Source organism: Ahaetulla prasina, chromosome 5 (genome assembly GCF_028640845.1).
Source record: "Ahaetulla prasina isolate Xishuangbanna chromosome 5, ASM2864084v1, whole genome shotgun sequence".
Classification (NCBI taxonomy): domain Eukaryota; kingdom Metazoa; phylum Chordata; class Lepidosauria; order Squamata; family Colubridae; genus Ahaetulla; species Ahaetulla prasina.
Window position 1 is genome coordinate 15,610,249 of NC_080543.1, and position 19,281 is coordinate 15,629,529.

The 19,281-nt window shown below is 41.3% G+C and overlaps 1 protein-coding gene and 1 non-coding gene across 7 annotated transcripts; both read right to left on the minus strand.

Annotated features, from left to right (window-relative positions):
• Positions 1-72: 72 nt before the first annotated feature.
• TAF1D (TATA-box binding protein associated factor, RNA polymerase I subunit D) lies at positions 73-19,272 on the minus strand. Of its 6 annotated transcripts, none has more exons than XM_058185866.1 (11): positions 19,194-19,272; positions 16,334-16,408; positions 14,164-14,557; positions 10,036-10,211; positions 9,470-9,512; positions 7,138-7,341; positions 6,164-6,582; positions 5,926-6,067; positions 3,422-3,773; positions 1,445-2,339; positions 73-121 (listed from the first exon to the last, which is right to left on the minus strand). In XM_058185866.1, the coding sequence occupies exons 1-6, from the start codon at positions 19,196-19,198 to the stop codon at positions 7,270-7,272; spliced, it is 765 nt and encodes a 254-aa protein (XP_058041849.1). In that variant the 5' UTR covers positions 19,199-19,272; the 3' UTR covers positions 73-121; positions 1,445-2,339; positions 3,422-3,773; positions 5,926-6,067; positions 6,164-6,582; positions 7,138-7,269. The 6 variants fall into 6 exon arrangements, with proteins under 6 accessions (XP_058041849.1, XP_058041850.1, XP_058041851.1 ...); XM_058185867.1 differs by having other exon boundaries at positions 5,892-6,067; XM_058185868.1 differs by lacking the exon at positions 5,926-6,067.
• LOC131200329 (small nucleolar RNA SNORD5) lies at positions 6,735-6,808 on the minus strand. The gene has a single exon (XR_009155594.1). It is a non-coding gene; the product is annotated as a small nucleolar RNA SNORD5 (small nucleolar RNA).
• Positions 19,273-19,281: the final 9 nt, after the last annotated feature.

The window sequence follows — 19,281 nt, forward strand, 5'->3', positions numbered from 1 at the left end:
TGCATCGCTTCGTTATTCATCTCCGAAACTGATTATTTCACATACCCCAAGTACTAATGGGTGCCAACGTACCTTTTATCTTCCCCCAAAACTGGTTTTCCAACCTTTGTTTTCCAAGAGTCTGAAATCAAGAATTGTCCAAGAATCAGGAAACATTCTTATCAATATCTAAAATATTTGTGCACCATGCTAAAGCAATGAAAGGTTTAATTTTACTAGCAGACTGTTTGACATTTTGCCACTTAGAACAGATAAGCTTTCTGATTCTTATTCTATTCTTTTTCTATTCTATTCTCTATTCCAGGGGTGTCAAACTCAAGCCCCATGGCCCGCAACCAGCCCGTGGGGCTGCCCTGGTACAGCTAGGGATCGGTCCATGGTTCCTCTGCCAGCGAAAACGGGCTCCCAATCTCCGTTTTCAACTGGGACGGCCTCCTGCAACCGGCTGCCAGTGAAAACGGAATTCAAGAGGGCTACATGCTGGCTTTTGCTGGCAGAACACTGAGGCCACCACAGGCACCCAACATGAGTGATACCAAGATGGCCATGCCCCCCCGGCCACACACCCCCATGTCAAAACATAAGCCTGGTGCAGCCCTCAATGAAATCAAGTTTGACACTCCTCCTCTATTCTTTTCTCTTTTCTCTTCTTTCTTTTCTTTTCTTTTCTTTCCTTTTCTATTCTATTCTATTAATTTTAATTCTATCCTATCCTTCTATGTGACCCAGTTACGAAGGGCCTGAAGTGCAGTCATATGAATGAGGAAGTGGGGGAGGAGTTGTTGGAACCTTGAATTTGGGCCGTAACCCCAGAAAGGTCTGTCATAAAAATCCCTGAGTGACTGGCCATAAGTCAAGGAACACCTGTAAAGTTTCTCACACCAGTCGGCAGACTCCATGTTTTCAGATTGCTCTAACAACATTAAGCTTTAACATTAAGTTTCTTGCAGCTTTCAACGAACTTCACTCTTTCAGATTATTCTAAAAGCCCAGATGTTACAGTGTCCCTTCCTTTAAGTAACACAGCAAATACAAATTAGCTGTGGGTTGCGAAGAAGGTTGTATTATTAGCACCGACTCCACGGCTTCCGTCTGGAAGTGGCCAGGCAAAACCTGGAGCTGTGCTGCGCCAAAGTAGGGGAAAAAAAAATCCTAAATGTCAGAACACATAACAAAACTACAAAACACAATCTGTAGCAGGGGTGAACAACTCTTGTCCCCTTTACAACCTGTGGACTTCAACCCTGAGACTTCTGGGAGTTGAAAGTCCACAGGTCATAAAGATGCCTGGACTTGTCCATCCCCGGACTTAATCTGTGGCAGAAAATCAAAGCTATTTTCCTTCTGTATGTTTTTAAAGAAGCACCCTACTAGCACCCACTTTGAATCTGAAACAAGATATTTTTTTTTTGTGGTGGGAAAAGAAGAAGAATGACAGACTTACTTCTTCCATAAGCTGGTACACATGGTCAGTGACGAAGCAAAGCAAGAAAATGCAAGATTTGTGGGGGGTTTTTACAGACCCCAGTGCCGTCACAGATTCTTTGGGCTAATTTCGGATCTATGGATGTAAAAAGAGCTGTGACATCAAGTGAAGATGCTTTTGTCTTCGCCTAGCTCATGTCTTGGATTACTTGGAGGCACTGTACGGAGTTGATGGGAGTATTTGCTTCCCGCTGTGAGGTATCCAAGTCAACCCTTTAGCCATGTTGTATATCGGGATTCCCTGGTCTTCTTTGGTGATTTGCTCTTTCTTGGTGAGGTCGCTGAGCTTTCTTTCGATCCAGAGGATTCATTTTTCTGTGGGATTCATCTAATCTAGTAGGATTCATCTCTTCTACTAATTCTTTTGCTTTTTGTATATATTCTAAGGTATCCATGATAACCTTTATCTTTTGGAAGGATGTTGGTGATTGGGTACCCCTTTTAGGTTTTTGAGGCCTGCTCTGTCTTCTGCTCCGAGTTGGTTCTGTACTTGTCTTCTTCTTGTCGGATGCTTCCTTCCTTATTTATTTATTTAATTTCTATACCGCCCTTCTCCCGAAAGACTCAGGGTTGTTGACAGCCAAATAAAAACAAATATCACAAAAATTAAGAAACATTTTAAGAAGCTAATTCGATCAGGCCAAAACAGACTAAAATAAAACCCCCATTACAACTACATTAAGCTAGCCCTGCGCGATGAAACTTGAAGGTCTCTTGGAACTCCTGGGGTTTTAAATGCTCCTTTTAAGACTGGCAAAGAATTCTAGTTGATTGGCATTCCCCTGGGTGATAGTTTAGGCCTTTCAGTAGGCTGTTGTGTTCTGCGGTAGACGGGTGGCTGTTGTGGAGTTGTGCTGGCAAATGAAAATGAGAAAAATTTTAAATATCACAGTATCTTACAAAACTACAAAGCACAGGCTATATTCAGGGGTTGGCAACTCTGGCCCCCTTTATGACCTGTGAACTTCAACCCCCTGGGACTTCTGGGAATTGAAGTTCACAGGCTGTAAAGGGGCCGGAACTGCCTACAGCTGGGTCTATATTTTAACCAAACAGTCGCAGAAAAATCAAAACTCTATATTTTCCTGCTTGGATGTTTTAAAGGCGCTCATTAGCCTCCACTTTGAATCAGAAAGATTTCTTTGAGGTGAATTGGGATTCTTTTTTTTTGAGACAATTAAAAATATATGGAATTCAGTGAAAACTTTACAAATGTGTTTATTTATTTATTTTATTTGAATTTATATCCCGCCCTTCTCCGAAGACTCAGGGCGGCTTACATTGTGTTAAGCAATAGTCTTCACCCATTTGTATATTATATACAAAGTCAACTTTTATTGCCCCCAACAATCTGGGTCCTCATTTTACCTACCTTATAAAGGATGGAAGGCTGAGTCAACCTTGGTCCTGGTGGGACTTGAACTTGCAGTAATTGCAAGCAGCTATGTTAATAACAGACTGCATTAGTCTGTTGAGCCACCAGAGGCCCCCCTATTGTTTAAAGCAATATACTCCAATCAAGAGGCAAGAGTCATAATAAATGGGAAAGTAACACAAAATTTCAAGATTCAGAAAGGTACGAGACAAGGATGCCTGCTATCGCTACTGCTCATATTAACTTTAGAGGTATTAACAAGAATACTCCGGAAAAACAAACAAATTAAAGGACTGGAAATTAAGAAAGTGTATAAACGGCAAGCCTTTGCAGATGATCTTGTATTTATTTTAGAAGAGTTACTACAATCTGGTCTGCGGCTTATGGAAGTACTGGGAGAATATGGGGAAGCAGCTAGATTGAAAGTAAACAAGGAAAAAACCCAAAATGATAGTCAAAAATATCTCCAAAATACAGGAGGAGGATGTTATGTCCCCCCTCCCCACTTCACAGAGCAAACTCAAAGACACATGTCTCCTAGTCTTTTTATTTGCTACAGACCTGATTTTCTTCAGCTGAGGAAATACTTGGCAGTGACCGTGCAAAATCCTGCCAAGTTTTGAGTCTGTTATCTCGTGTCCAAGATCCTTTGCGTCGCTGCCTCAGATCCACCCAGGATTGATCGTCAGCAGCTGGGACTTGAGGTGTTGCCAGGGAGGAGGGGGCGGGAGAGGGAGACCTTGTCAGCTCCTCCTCCTGGCCTGCATCTGGAACTTGGGGCGGTGCCAGCGAGGAGGGTCCTGGCGAGGGAGGCCTTGCTGGCTCCTCTCCCTCACTTTCCGAGTCACTCTTCTCCATGGGAACAGGCTCGAAGGCCGGAGTCACAACAGAGGAATTGATGAAGAGAATACATCTTCAAATAACAAAAAAAGTGAAATATTTAGGATTATTATTAACGGCAAGATGTATAACCATTAAAGAGGACAATTACAACAAATTAAATGATCAAATTAAGGTGGATCTGGAAAGATGGAAGAAGTCGCAACTCTCCCTCATGGGCAGAATCGTAACCGTAAAAATGAAGATCTTGCCAAAAATTCTTTTCCCATTTCAGAATATACCCATAAAATTAGACAAAGAATATTTCAGAAATTTGAACAAAACAATATCTAAATTTATCTGGCAAAGGGGAAAAAACTAGAATTGAATTAAAATTATTACAAGAAGCTAAAGAAATAAGAGGATTCAGCCTACCTGACTGGGAAAGATATTAGCAAGCTGCCACACTTATTTGGGTGAGAGAATGGAAAAATTTAAAGAACAGGAGGTTATTAACGTTGGAAGGACATGATATGCAATGTCGGCTGGCAACCTCTAGGGGGAGGGCCTTATCTGTGGGGGCCCCTACCCTCTGGAACGAGCTCCCTCTGGGGCTTCGTCAACTCCCCGATCTCAGGTCCTTCCGCCGCGAGCTGAAGACGTTGCTGTTTCGAAGAGCAGGACTAGCTTGAACGTAGTTTTTAAATTGGGATTTTTTAAAAAAGGGGTTTAAATGAGGTTTTAAATTTGTATTTAAAAGTTTTAGGGCATCAATTGAATTTAACTTTCTATTCTTTTAGCTGTTTATATGTATTATATGTTTTCTGTTGTTTTTTTTGGCTGTGAACCGCCCTGAGTCTTTCGGGAGATGGGCGGTATACAAATATAATAAATAATAATAATAATAATAATAATGTTTTACAGTGGCACCTACAAGGTTAGCAAAAATGAACAGGAATTTATCACCACAATGTTGGAAATGTAAATCAGCAATAGGATCCTTTTATCACAAATGGTGGCTATGTACAGAAGCTAGGGAATTTTGGCATCAGATAAAAACATGGTTGGGAGAGATACTAGACCAGGGGTGAAATGCTCCCGGTTCGGACCAGATCGCCTGATCTGGTAGCGATTGTGGCAGGTGGTTCGGAGAACCAGTAGCAAAAATCCCTCCCCTCCCCCCACATGCCCAGCTGAGCCGCGCGATCGGGTGTTTTTTTTTTTTACTTTTAAAAGCATTTTTTCTTTGGCCAAAGAAATGCTTTTAAAAGTAAAAAAAAAAAAAAGCTCTGATGATCACTCAGCTCAGCTGGGATCATCAGAGGCTTCTAAAACCTCTTCGGTCAAAGAGGTTGTAGAAAAAATTCTTTTAAAAGGCTCCTCTGATGATCCCAGCTGAGTTGCCTGATCGTCAGAGGCTTTTCTTTTCTTTTAAAAGCATTTTTTTTTTGCCTTTAACATTTTTTAACCTCTGACGATCAGGCAACTCAGCTGGGATTGTCAGAGGAGCCTTTTAAAAGCATTTGTTCTACAACCTCTTCGGACGAAGAGGTTGTAGAAAAAATGCTTTTAAAAGTAAAAAAAAAAAAGTTGGCCACGCCCACCCAGTCACATTACCCCCACCAAACCATGCCCACAGAACAGATAGTAACAAATTTTACATTTCACCCCTGTACTAGACCAAAATATAAATTTGAAACCAGAACTATTCCTACTAGGAATCACAAAAGAGAAATATGATAAAGGATAGATATGTTTAATGCTGCATGTTATAACTGCAGCAAGATTGGTTTGTGCGCAATATTGGGAAAATGAAGAAATCCCCCTGGAAGAAGAATACAGAAAATCTTGGACTGCGTAGAAATAAGACAGGCTGACACTAGAACTTAAAAATAAGGGTGAGACAGAATACTTTGAAATATGGAACAAATTGTACCAATAGTTGAAAAGGAGGAAAAGGAGTTGGAGAAGGAAAGATTTAGGGTTCGTAGAAGAGAAAATGGACAATATTTAGATAAATATACAAATGAGGACAAGGGATATGTTTATAAGATCAAAACTGCAATGTATGACAAGTAGTAATTATATTTGTTATGTTAAAAACATGTATGAAAATGGCAAAACCAGGATGGTCAGTGTCCAATGTTTATTTAATAAAAAAACTTGCAATTCAATTCAGATCTTAAGTCACTACGTGATGCAGATTAAGTACCTGAAAGCAGTGGTGGGTTTCAAGTTTTTAGTACCTGTTCTGTGGGCGTGGCTTGTTGATCATGTGACTGGGCGGGCGTGGCTTGGCGGTCATGTGACTGGGCGGGGGTTGGCTTGGCAGTTATGTGACTGGGTTTGAGTGGCCAAATCATTGAATTCTTTGCCCTAATGAATGACCTGAAAAAAGAAGATATACAAAAAGGTAGTTTTTACTTTTGTGCACTTACTACTTAAATAAGAATAAAACAATAAAAGAGGTACACAAGTACTTACATAAAAGGGGTATTTGTCTTTGACTTTAAGATGTTTCCACATCATTCTTTCATTGCCGCCCTCCTCACTTGCACTTTTCTTAATCTTGACTCTTGCATCATCGGCTGTGTGATTGTGTGCTGTCTGACAGAGGGAATAGGGTCCCATTCTTATACAAGTAGACCAATCCCACTAATGGTCGTCAGACTGCTTATGTTGGAAATAGTTAGGCGACGTCTCTGTTCTGATCAGAGTTCAGAACATTTTTTAAAAACCCTTTTCAGTTTCTGGCGTGGTCAGTCAGCTGTCGCTACTGGTTCGGCAACCCCGGCCAAATTACTGCTACCGGTTCGCCTGAACTCATTTTTTTGCCTCATCCAGTCATTCTTGAACCTTCATTTGAAATACATGCACATCATGGAGGACATTCAGTGGTTTTGCTAGTTCAAAGACAGAAAAAACACATCAGGTGTGCATCAATTTGCAACAGTATCTCAGGTTCTGCATCATTTACTGTGTTCCTTATCAACGGTTCTTCAGGTAGCCAATTTGTTCAAGCTGCCTCAGGCTAACAATTTCCTCTGCACTCAGTTCCGATCAGTGTTAAGGTTTAGTTCATTTGTGAATCATTTAGCAGTTGAACTAAAAAACAGTCATCACGGGAACGGCAGTGCAGATTTTAAACCCAATTATAAATATCCGAGTTATCTGGATTACTGGATTTAAGCGAACACTACCAAGAATTTAAAACTCACACCTCATAAATGCAAATTTTGAATGACGTAGCAGCTTTAATATATTAGGATAAGAGGGCGAATGTAAAGTATACACGCTCATTGCGACAAAACAGTGATTAATACTCACTGTCATGCAAAATCTGTGCACGTACTCAGAAAAGCAGTTTATACAGATACAAAAGTCACTGTCTGATGTTCAGAAAGAATTATACAGCTAAGCGCCGAGAGAGGAAAGAAAGGAAAGTTGTATTTAAATACCTGTCCTGTATTTTGCTTGCTTTTAAGAGACTTTATTTAAGGTAGTTTGGATCTTCAGAACGTTAAAACTTTTATTTGCATGCCTTCTAGGCATTCCACCTAAATGCCCTGAATACTAACAAATGTTGCCGCTCATTTTCTCCTCGAGTTCAATTTCTTCTTTTTCTTGGGAATTTTGCTGCTCAATATGAAACAGCTGTTGTCCTGGAAAAGAGAAACCAGCGGGGCATTTAAAAAAAAAATGCTAAAATCAGAGCAATTAAGCAGAATCTTTGAAATTCATTTCTAGGATGGAACAAGCAGGCAGGCAGGCAGGTCTGCTGCATTCCGGAAACCTGGCATGCCCTGGGTTAGTGGTTGGAGCTCTGAGGTCCATCATCGTGTCCTGCCATTCTGTTGGAAAGGTGGGAGGGGGAGGAGGCTCGCTGGCATTTTTTGCAAGCTTTTGCTTTGACTGTAACCATTCGAGAATTAGGGAGGGGGACTATTTTCCAAGACGGGAACAGATTCCCTCCCAGCTGGTTCCAGCCTTACTCTCTCAAGGCCCACTTCAAAGCCGGGTCATGCCCTGAGGCCTAGCACTGAGAGTTCCAGTCATCACATTGTTGTCAGTGAACTTGGGGGCGGTGGGGGGGGGGTGTCAGTTTGGATAAAACTACTGTGTGCTGCGCACGGGGCTTTTTCAGATTTCGCCATGCTTTCCTACAATTTCTCTCAGTTCACAGTTCTTTGGATTCAGTTTAATGGATTCAAGAGTTTTGCTTTCCTGAGGGACTCAAAACTTCATCGGATCTTTTACAATGTTTCACAAATGTTTTATAATGTTTGTAGTAGTGGTTAGTTTGTGTTAATAGGAAAAGGGGAAGATGTTACAGTTGTTTTCATCGGAACTTCTACAATGTACAAACGCACCTATTTATTCAAGCGGGACTGGCTTAGAAGTTTTATTAATTTTAACTGGGGTTATTTAGATTTTAGTATTTTAAAGGGTTTTAAATTTTAATATGTTTTAAATTTTGGCCAATTTTATAATAAGTTTTTTAATTGTTTATTTTAATTGTATTTTGTTACTGTTTTTATTTTGGCTGTACACCGCCCTGAGTCCTTCGGGAGAAGGGCGATATAAAAATCTAATAAAATAAATAAATAAAATAAATGTGTTACAATGCTTATAATGATGTTTAGGTAATGTGAAACGGGAAGATGTTACAGTGGTTATGTCTGCTGTGTAGGCAGCTCTATTCTGAGCATTTCCTGCCTTTCTAGGAGTTGCCTTCAGCTGCTCCTGTGAGGGATTTCTAGTTCCTGTCACACACACAAACACATTTTCCTACTGATGGCTTATCACCGTTTACTGCATTTTGATTAAACTTTCCTGAGGGACTAGCTGAGGCAGGTCCTTACAGGAGCCCTTGTCAATTCGTTTAGAGTGGGGGGTACAGTTATCCAGACTCCCCCCCCCCATCAGTTCTTGCAATTTTATTACATTGCATGTTTTATTTCATTAGCTTTACAATCAATTTTACCTTCTTCCAACTTATTCCATTTCCTTTGTGTCTTTAAAGGTCTTATTTCTACAGGACCCTGCACTAATACAAAACTCTGAATGCAGAAACTTTTAGTTTTTGCAACAAGCTCTGCAGCCTTATTCTGCAAGATCCAAAATAATTCCACTGAGCCACAGGATGGCTTTCAAATACAGATTAAGTCTTCAAGTTACAACCATTTACATTTTAGAGCAAGGTTGTCAAAACTCCCGGCCGGGATGTGTCACGTGCTGGCCCTGCCCCTGCCCCTGCCCGATTTAGCAAAGGGGGGAAAAGTCGATACATCACCTGAAGACATGAGTTTAATACCCCTGCCTTAGAGAAAGTGATTTACAGCTATATATGAACTCACAAGTTGTACTACCCCTCCGTTCACATGATCACAATTTGCCTGCTTGGCAAACAGTTCACATGTACCACAAGTTGCAACATCCGGTGGTCATATAATCATGATTTCCAATGTTTTAATTTTTTTGCCAATTTCCAGCCAAAACAGCCAACGGTCAAAGTTGGCTTTGCTTAATGAACGTTGTAAAATTAGGTCTGTTTCAATGCGAGATGGCAATGACTTATGACAGAAATTCTGGTTCCAATTTGTGGTCGTAAGTAGAGGGATACCTGCAGGAATATGGAAAATAGGAAGACTCCTTTTTGACAGTTTTGTACACGACTGATTTGTGTTACTGTCTCACTTCTAATGCATTTCTCAAGTGAAGGAGGGAGAAGTAAAATCCCGTGTGTGACAGTAGAATTGATGTAGCAAGCTTTGATTACTGGCAACTTACCACTATTTTGGCACCAATGTCTTCATTACCAGAATCCTCGTTGCTGAAACAGAGTAATTATCCTATTAGACTTATTTATTTAGAAAATTTATACACCTGCCTACTTGCTCAGAACGATTTTAGGTGGCTTACAAAAAATAAAAATTATAAAAATTTATAATTTTATAAAAATTAAAAAAAAACCCAATAACCTGGTCCCAAGCTATGAAGAGGTTTAAAAGTGACAACCACGGTCATTAAATAAATGGTTTTAAGGGAAGGACTATCCATACCTATGTTTATGTTCAATGGAGAGAATAGGGACAAAGCCGATTACAATTTTGCTTTGGGCAGCTAAATTCTTAATTCCTGAAAATATTTGGATACTTTTTATCAATTGGACAAAATGGCCTTTGAGTGAAATTTCATCAGCAGCATTACTACAAAGGAATTAAGATAAAATAATATGGCCTGTCACGGTTGTATGTTGACACTGAAGAGCCAATTTCAATGATCACACAATTGAGGCCACAAGTTCTGATCTTTGGATTGCAAAACCCGATTTAGAAAGTCTCATTTATACCTACCTGGTCTCTGCAATGGGAGAAATGGGCCCATCGTCATCCAGGTATTTGTGCCTCCGTGATTCCAGACATTCAGTTTCAAGATCGCCCACAGCATTCAACCGCGTCAAGGACTTCTTCAAATGATCTTCATATTTCAACATTTCAATGTATTTGAAAAACCCCTTCAGAGCTGCATGCTGGGAGAGAAGGATAGTTTTTTTCTAGCCACAAGCTTCAAATCCACTCAAATTCATAGGTGACAAGACTGTCAACTGGAAAGACTAGCACTGATAATGTTACCTAGTTGGGCAATGGAACGTCTGCAAGAAAACAAGCAAGCTGAGAAAGCACCAAGGACCCCTTGTGTCAACCCTGAGCTACAAATATTCTCCTTTATTAGGACTGCACAAGTTCTCCTTCCATCAAGAAGCAGCCAAACACTCTCAATGAAACAGTTCAGAGCCTAGATTGAGGGTCTGCAACCTTAAACACTCAAAAGAGCCATCTGGACCCGTTTCCCAAAGAAAAGAGAACAGCGAAGCCACAAAACCTTTTTTGTCAAAGAGTTTGTTGCAGGACACACAATCAGACACAATTAAATAATTCTGCAGGATTCAACTAAGATAAGAAGATAAGAAACTTCTTTATATACAATACCGTACAGCAGAATTCAGCATACAATATCAGGAACACAGAAGCAATATTCATGGAAGCGAGTCATTACAGAGTAGAGAGATACAGAGGCTAATATATTGTACAGAGGCACTCATTAGAGGCCAAACCAACTCTTTTATACAGTTCAGCAAGTCTAAGCCATGCCCAGACTCCAAACTGTCTCTTATGGCCCGATACAAATACTACATTTCAGTTTCCAAACAGTCCCCATTGGTTGATCTATTTCTGTCTATGAATATTTATACTATGAATATTCAGACATTTTTGACATCTAAAATGAAGACAATACGGCATTATATCATTTTTTAACTTTATGCTATGTATTAAAAACATTGTAGTGTGTTGCATTTATGAAATCAATGAACTGCTACAGAGAAAACAAATTTTTATTTCTGCATGCCACAAAAACATTTTGAACTCTGGGGGGAAAAAAGACGCTGGGTGGAATGTTACTTTCAAGCAAAATACTCAACGTTTATTTGAGTTTTTATGAAATAAAAAGCTGAACTTAAATGCACCTGCAGCAAACCAAAAATGCCATCTGCGTCTGTGCGCCGTCATCCTTTTATTGCGTGTTCTGGAGGGTGCAGTAAGCTGTCAACCTGAGTAAAAAAAAGGACTATTTTCACTGAACAATGTAAAATATATATTTGCAAAATAATAGCCAGTTAAAATACTTATTTTACCAGTTAATGTGATTTCTGCTCCGGGACCTCAGCACACAATCTGCACTTCAGGGCTGTAAGACATCACCTTCACCCTCACACAGGATTGTAAACTGTTGTCTGTGAAGTGTGAACGATGTTTGCTTTTAATGTCGTTCATGTTGGAAAAGACCTGCGCACAGATGTAGGTAGATCCGAAGATCGACAGGACTCCAAATGTGTATTTTTTCATGTTGATAGAAGTGTTGGGGATGGCAGTCCATGTATCGAAGGTAAGTTTGTTCAGTTTGGGAAGGTTTTCAGTATCACTCCCTTTGTTATTCTGAACACGAATGGCCTTTTGAAGGGCAACATCTTCAAGATCAGCTGCCAAGCATTTGAACTTGGACATCCATATCTCTTTGTCAGCTATGTCGGCCAGTTCCATGTCAAGAACCGGTTGACTCACACCTTCAAATGCAGTCATATTCAATAGGGATGGATCGAAGGTCAGGGGAGTGACAGGGCTGAACTCACGGAATTGTTTCGCAAACGATGTTCGCATGGCGGCGACTGCAGACTGCAAATACTCCGAATTTATCGTACTGTGAGCTCGTTTGAACTCTCTCAAAGAGGGGAAGCGAGACAGGCTACCTCTCTGTAAATCTCTGGCAAACACTGTCAACTTGTGCTCAAAGGCCAAAACCGTCTTCAGCAAATGCAGGGCTGTGCCTCCTTTCTCCTGAAGAGTTGCATTCAGCGTATTCAGGTTTGCGGTCATATCTACCATGAAGTGTAGCTTTTCCAGCCACTCTGGCTGTTCCAGCTCAGGAGAAGTCAGCCTTTCGCTGCCCAGGAAAATTTTCACCTCTTCCAGACACGCAGCAAAGCGTTTCAGCACCTCCCCTCTGGACAGCCACCTGGACTTTGTTGTGCAGCAGGAGATCAGAATACGTGCTTTCCACCACCTCGTCCAGTAGCAAACGGAACCGACAGTGCCTTTTGCCGTTATTGTACTGACAATCTGAAGGACAAGATTCATTACTTCTGTGCATTCCAGAGGAAATGTTTGGTGCAGGACGCAGTGAAATGTCAGCAACTTCCTACCCAGCGACTTCTGCAGTAAAGCCACAAAGCCCTTCTGTGCTCCTGTCATCAGTAGCCATTGACACCAGGTGGGTGGTGTTTATTTCTTTGGTTCTTAGATAATCCAAGACAGCCTCACAGATTTCTCTCCCCCGCCACCTGTGCTTGGCCTTTTAGTGGTATAAACTCCATCATTTCTTCCTGTGGAACTTCGTTTGCTTCTTGAAATGATTTTCGCTCGAATCAATCTTCCACAAAAGTTCTAAAATGGCTTATTTTCTCTCATCTCCATCCGGATATTTTTCGGCAAAGGCTGAATGTTTATTTGGAAATGTCTTACAACGTTCCACTTTTTATTGTCTGCCAATTTCTCTCCACATATTAGGCCAGATACTGGTAAACGCAGTCTCGTCAGCAGTGAAAGCAAATGAATCTGCCCACACACTATTAAACTTTCTGTTTTCTTCTGAAACTTTTCTTTTCTTGGATTTATCCATGATTGGCAGTACCTGGGGATCGAAAAGCTCAATAAATTGTGTGCCGGCGGGTGTCGCACATCGGGGGTTGTGACCAGTGGTAGGATTCAAATAATTTAACCACCAGTATTGATCCACCCCAGGCGGTCATTAGGGCAGAGAACCAGTTGTTAAATTATTTGCCATGCCTGGCCATGCCTCACTCCTCCCAGCCACCTCTGGTCACACCTGGTCTCGCCTCCTGGCCGATCGCCTTAAAGAGCCCTATCTATAGTTTTGCAAAAATGTGGTTTCACTTTTTTTTCTGTGTGTGTATCTCTTATCTCTCTCTCTCCCCTCTCTGTATCTTTCTCTCTTTCTCTGTCTCTCTCTTCTGTATCTTCCCCTTCTCTCCATTGTGAAGCACGCTAAATTTCACTGTGCTGTGCAAGGCGCTGCGAAAGCAGCGGGCAGGCCATGAGGAGCTCATGCAGCGCCTTGCGCAGCCCAGCGAAATTTAACCGTCCCCCACTCGCCCTCTAGCAACAGCAGCGGCAACAGTCACAGCCGGTTGGGGAAGTGTCTCAGGCGAAGAGGTTGCATATCTTCCCGAGCGACCAAGGCACTTCATGGTCTGGCCATTGTTTTTGTAGCGCCTTGTGCAGCACAGCAAAATTTAACCCCCTCTTCCTCCTGGAGCCCATTACGACACAGAGCCACAATGTGACCCTGCCCCACCTGCCCCTAGCAACAGGACGTGGCTTACAGCTCTGAGCCCTAAGCGGCGGGAGGCGAGGGCTGCCTTGAGTGCAAATGAACTGCAACATTGACCAGCAAAGGCAAGTACAGTGCAGCTTTGCTTCCGCACTAAGACTCTGGCCATCGCCTCGCCGTGTGTCCCTGCCCCCATGGCCTTTCGGCGGAGCGTGGCAGGCCTGGAGCGAGTCTCTTATCTTCTCAGGTCAGGTGAGGAGTGACGGGGAGAGGAGGGGCAAGACCAGCCAGTGGTGAGATTAGCTGGAAACTACAGAAAATGTTAACTACCAGTTTAGCTGAACCGGTGCAACAGGGAGCTGCAGCAGAGGGGTGAAAGGGCCGTATGCGGCTCCAGGACCGAGGGGTTGCTGACCCCTGGCCTAGATCAACCTTCCCAACTCGTGTTGCTCAGAACCATCGACCATAACCATCATTAAGACATCTGGAGATCAGCAAGAGTGTGAATAACAGCCTCAAAAACATTACTGAGCATTCCTCCCCCCCACAAAAAGTAGCGTGAAATTGTAAGTTACCTCATATTCTTGCACCGTTTTTAAAGGGAGATGCTTCCTGCCGTAATATTTCTCCACGAAAGGAAATACAATTCCTCTCTCTTTCATTCCCCTCCTTTGTTCATCTTCTGGAATTCTGTGCCTACCCGGCCATTTTCTGATATACCTGCGAGATGTGCTTGGTTTCCACTCTGTAGGGTTCCATCTTTTGCGGAAGCGGTGCTGCTTTCGTGTGAAGTGGTAATCAAAGAGGGCACGGAGGTTAATTTTAGGTTTGGGTAACTTCGTCTGACTCTCAGCCTTCATACAAGCTGGGGAAGGACCGCTCTGCATAGCCACAGAAGATGACCGGCCGGCATCTCTTGCCGAATTTGAAGCTTTCTTCCTTGAGTGCTTCGATAAATGTGGGCCAGATCTGAAGTCATGAAAGGTAAGAATTACTCCCTAGTAGCAATGTAGATTTGTCCATCTCCCCCCCACTTCCAGCAAGTCCAAACCAATGTTGAGCATGGATGATTAATTTTTTACTCAGGTCAATAACTTTTCATTAGACGTGGATGCAAAATGGCTACCTGGAAGTGTTCCACCCACAAGCCATGAGGGGTGTGTGTGTTTGTGTGTGTGTACACATGTACACACACACACACACACACATATACACATACACACACACACACACACACACTAGCTGAATAACTGTGCTCTGCTGCAAAACTATGTGATCGGGCTTGAGAAATCGACACCTACAGCTTGAAAATTAATGAGTAGTTACACCTCTCCTCTCCCTCAGCCTTGCCCCACAGAAGCCTATCCCAGGGGTCTGCAAATTTGGCTCTTTTAAGACTTGTGGACTTCAACTCTCAGAGTTCCTCAGCCAGTTTTGCAGCAGTCTTAAGTCTTAAAACAGCCAAGTTTGCAGACCCCTGGTCTATCCTATCCCCACTTCTCTCCCTCAGGCTTCCCCACAGAAGCCTCCCCATCTTACCCCCTTCCCTCAGGTTGGGAGGGGGAGTAGAATGTCTAATTAGCATCAGAGCATGTTAATACTAATAATACAAGAAATACTAATGATCTGATGGTCATTTTTAAAAATCCTTTCCTAGCAAGTACCTAGAAGCCAAGAGGAACATACGTGCCAAATTTCAACTTTGTAGACTTTACGGTCCTGGAGATTTTGATTGTGGTGCGAGTGGTTTTTGGGATAGCTGATGCTTAAGCTCTGTTGGATGTTTTATTCTTTAATTTTTTTAAAAAAAAATAAAAGCCATTCAGAATCATTAGTACAGGTAGTCCTTGGCTTACAATAGTTTTGTTTAGTGACCGTTTGAAGTTACAACGGCACTGAAAAAAATGACTTGTGGCCATTTTTCACACCTCCATGGTCACATGATCCAAATTCAGATGCTTGGCAACTGACTCATATTTATGATGGTTGCCCTGTCTCAGGGTCATGTGTTCCCCTTTTGCGACCTTCTGACAGGAGCAAACTCAATGGGGAAACCAGAATCCCTTAACAACCTGGTTACCAATTTAACAACTGCAGGGATTCATTTAAAAAATGTGGCATGGAAAGTCGTAAAATGGGGCAAAATTCACTTAAATTTCTCACTTGGCAAAATAAATTTTGGGCTCAACCGTGATAAGTTTAGGACTAATTCTAGTTGTCCTCTAAATCAGGGGTCTCCAACCTTGGCAACTTTAAGACTTGTGGACTTCAACTCCCAGAATTCCTCAGCCAGCTTTGCTTTGCTGGCTGAGGAACTCTGCTTTGCTGGCTGAGGAACTCTGGGAGTTGAAGTCCACAAGTCTTAAAGTTGCCAAGATTGGAGACCCCTGCTCTAAACTGCACTAATAAATAAAAGACAGAAAGCAACCTATTAAATACCTCTGTATACATTAGAATACCCTTACAGAAATGATCCTGAGTCATTCATCAGCTAGAAATAGCATTAATTCAAAATGAAAAGGCCTTAGAGCCATGATTTGTACAACATAAGCCTAGAAGAGAAACCGTTCATTTTTTTCCAGCTACAATATTTGGAAAGAATGTCTTAATAGGAGACAATCCAATATACAGACTAAAGGCAGATTAAAACATATTTTGCTAAATGCCGAATATATGCAATGAAATGCAGAACGAATTTATTATTTAAGATATGACTATTCCATGACTTCAATAAAAAGCACTCACACTTCTGTATCTTGGTTATCCGGAAGAGCTGCAGCTGCTAATGTTCCCGTTTCATTAGCCATATTTGTTTTCGACCTTGAGAAGATAACAGAAATTAATTTCACAGATTCAAGGCTGAAATACCAAAAGCCATCTATAAGCCATGAAATCCCAAGCAAACTAATTCAAGAAACCAAATTTTTTTTTAAAAAATCAAGATTTGCTTAACACTTTATAGCAAAAAAAAAAGATTTCTCTACAGATCTGATTTACCAAAAGTATTTTTAATAAGCTTACTGGAGTTTTTTCTCTTTATCTTTCAGTTAAAATCAATGAACAGCAAAAGCATTGCAATTAATAAAAACCATTAGCATCCATCAGAAAAAAAGAGCTGAAAAGTAGGTTCCAGCAGCTCATTTTATTTAAAAAGACCACTCCAGGTCTTGTCAATATACAACCAAAAATCCAAAATAATTTCTACGCCCTTATGATCTGAAGCATGTGCCAGAATTTATATAGAGATCTCAAAGATCGAATATGTGAATCTGCAAGTTAGAAGACTTGACTCCTTTAATAAGGGTTTAATAACAACCAAGTTTCCTGGAAGCCAAGTCACGGCAAGTGCTTGTTTTTGGTTTGAAACCATGGGAACAACCACCCTTATCCCTCCCTTCCTTCCACAACCCTATTCACCCTATTAGGCAAGAAATGAAACCACTCTGGAGGACGTACAGGTAGTCCTTGACTTACAACAGTTCATTTAGTGACCGTTCAAAGTTACAACCGCACTGAAAAAAGTGACTTATGGCCATTTTTCACACTTATGACCTTTGTAGCAGCCCCAGGAGAATTGTGTAATCAAAATTCAGATGCTTGCCACCTGTTTACACTTATGACTGGTGTGCTGTGGCCCACGGTCACGTGCTCACTTTTTCTGACAAGCCAATGGGGAAGCCAGATCCACTTAAGAACCTTGTTACTAATTTATCAATGGCAATGATTCACTTAACTGTGGCAAGAAAGGTCATAAAATAGAGCAAAACTCATTTGTGGTGGTTAGAGAAGTACCTATAGATGGTGTCCGCCTAACCAACTTGCTCAGACCCAAGAAGCTACTTGGATAAGCAGTGAAACATTTAAGAAAGAAAGAAGAAAAGAAAAAAAAAACCAAATTTGCCATGCTTCAACTTTCAGTCAACTCTACCTGGATGGCTATGAATCTTCATCAAGATGCTGCCAAGTTTACATAGCAGGCTATATCCAAAGAGTCCTATCATGGCTTAATGTGGTATACAAACCTAGCCTTTTTTACACCAACATGGAAACATTTCCATCAACTGGGAGAAAACAAGCCCATTTCCATCCAGAGACCCAGATTTAGTCTGCCATTCTGCCACCAAGTTTCTAAAATATTCTCCTAGATCACTATTTCACTACCTTGCTGCCTAACATACCCTCACAGGATTCATGGTAAGATGCATATAAGGGAAATAATATACAGTAAAGGGCCTCCTAATCTATGCTTTCTAGATATTGTACAGAGAAAGGACAACCTTGAATCAGAATAGAGCGCTGGAAGGGACCTTGGAGGTCTTTTAGTACAACCCCCTGCACTAGCAGGAGACCTTTTATCATTTTAGACAAATGGTTGTCTAATATCTTCTTTAAAACCTCCAATGTTGGAGCACTCACAACTTCTGTTCCACTGGTTAATTGTCCTCACTGTTAGGAAGTTTCTCTTTAATTCCAGGTTGCTTGTCTCCTTGATTAATTTTCCATCTGTTGTTTCTTGTCCCGCTCTCTCTGGGGCTTTGAAAAAATAAGCGGACCCCCTTCTGCTTTGTGGCAGCCCCCCCCCAAATACTGGAATACTGCTATATTGAAAAACCTTCTCTTAGTCAAGATAATTATCATAGAGGAGGACCACAAAGTGGTTGAGTACAAGTATAGGGTAAATGTTTTTTTTTTCTGAGATAAGCCTATTTTTAGGACTTTGCCAATGTCAAAATGACAATTTCTATGAATTTTATCAACTACGGATGAGAATTCGCAGATCACTTGCCCAATTCCAATTTATTCCTTTCCTGTGCAAAAGCTAGAGCTCACTTTTTATATGGGGGGAAAATGAATCAGGATTATTTTAAAATTGGAATTAGGGATTCACCGGCTTAAACCCCCAGCTTTACATTACATTTATTGGTTAGCCCTTGCTTGGGCCATATCAAAAGTGCAGAGTTCCAGAAACAAATTATTACAATTTTGATAACAGCCATTTAAAATGGAATGGGATAAAATACAATTTAAAATGAAACTGGAACAAAACACAATTTAAAATGAATCTGGAATAAAACACCTTTTAAAATAAAACAGGAACAAATTACAATTTAAAATATAACTGGAATAAAATACAATTTAAGATACAGATAAAATATGATAAAATTTTATTTCGGTATCACCCCTACAATGTACCCCAAGCAGCCCCACATATGCAGATCTCAACCGAACCATTTTGCTTAAGTCCTGTGCTGTGTTAAATGTTATTTTCAGATTTTGGCCGCACATCAGGTTAGTCATTTTGATATAGTGATCCCAATGGGTCGTTCGTTTGTTATACGAACCAAGGTATTGGTAAAACCGCCGGCCTGATGAAAGCCATCATCGCTCAGCTCATGTATCATCTTACTAAATCCATCCAACCGACCAACCAACCATATTACGGTCTAATAATTACGGGCGAATTAAGCGCAACAGCCGTCCATCATATATAGGTTTTTCTATCGAAATGGCGGCATAGAGACTTGACGGATAAATAAAATCAACGAGCCGCGCCGAACCGAGAGCAGAAACCGAAGGGATGACAACGGATTGCACAGCAACTCACCTCATCGCGCGTATATCGCCAAGGCCGCGAAAGGCCCGATGGGCCGCTTATATACGTTTGAGTTCTGATCTCGCGAGCCTTCATAAAT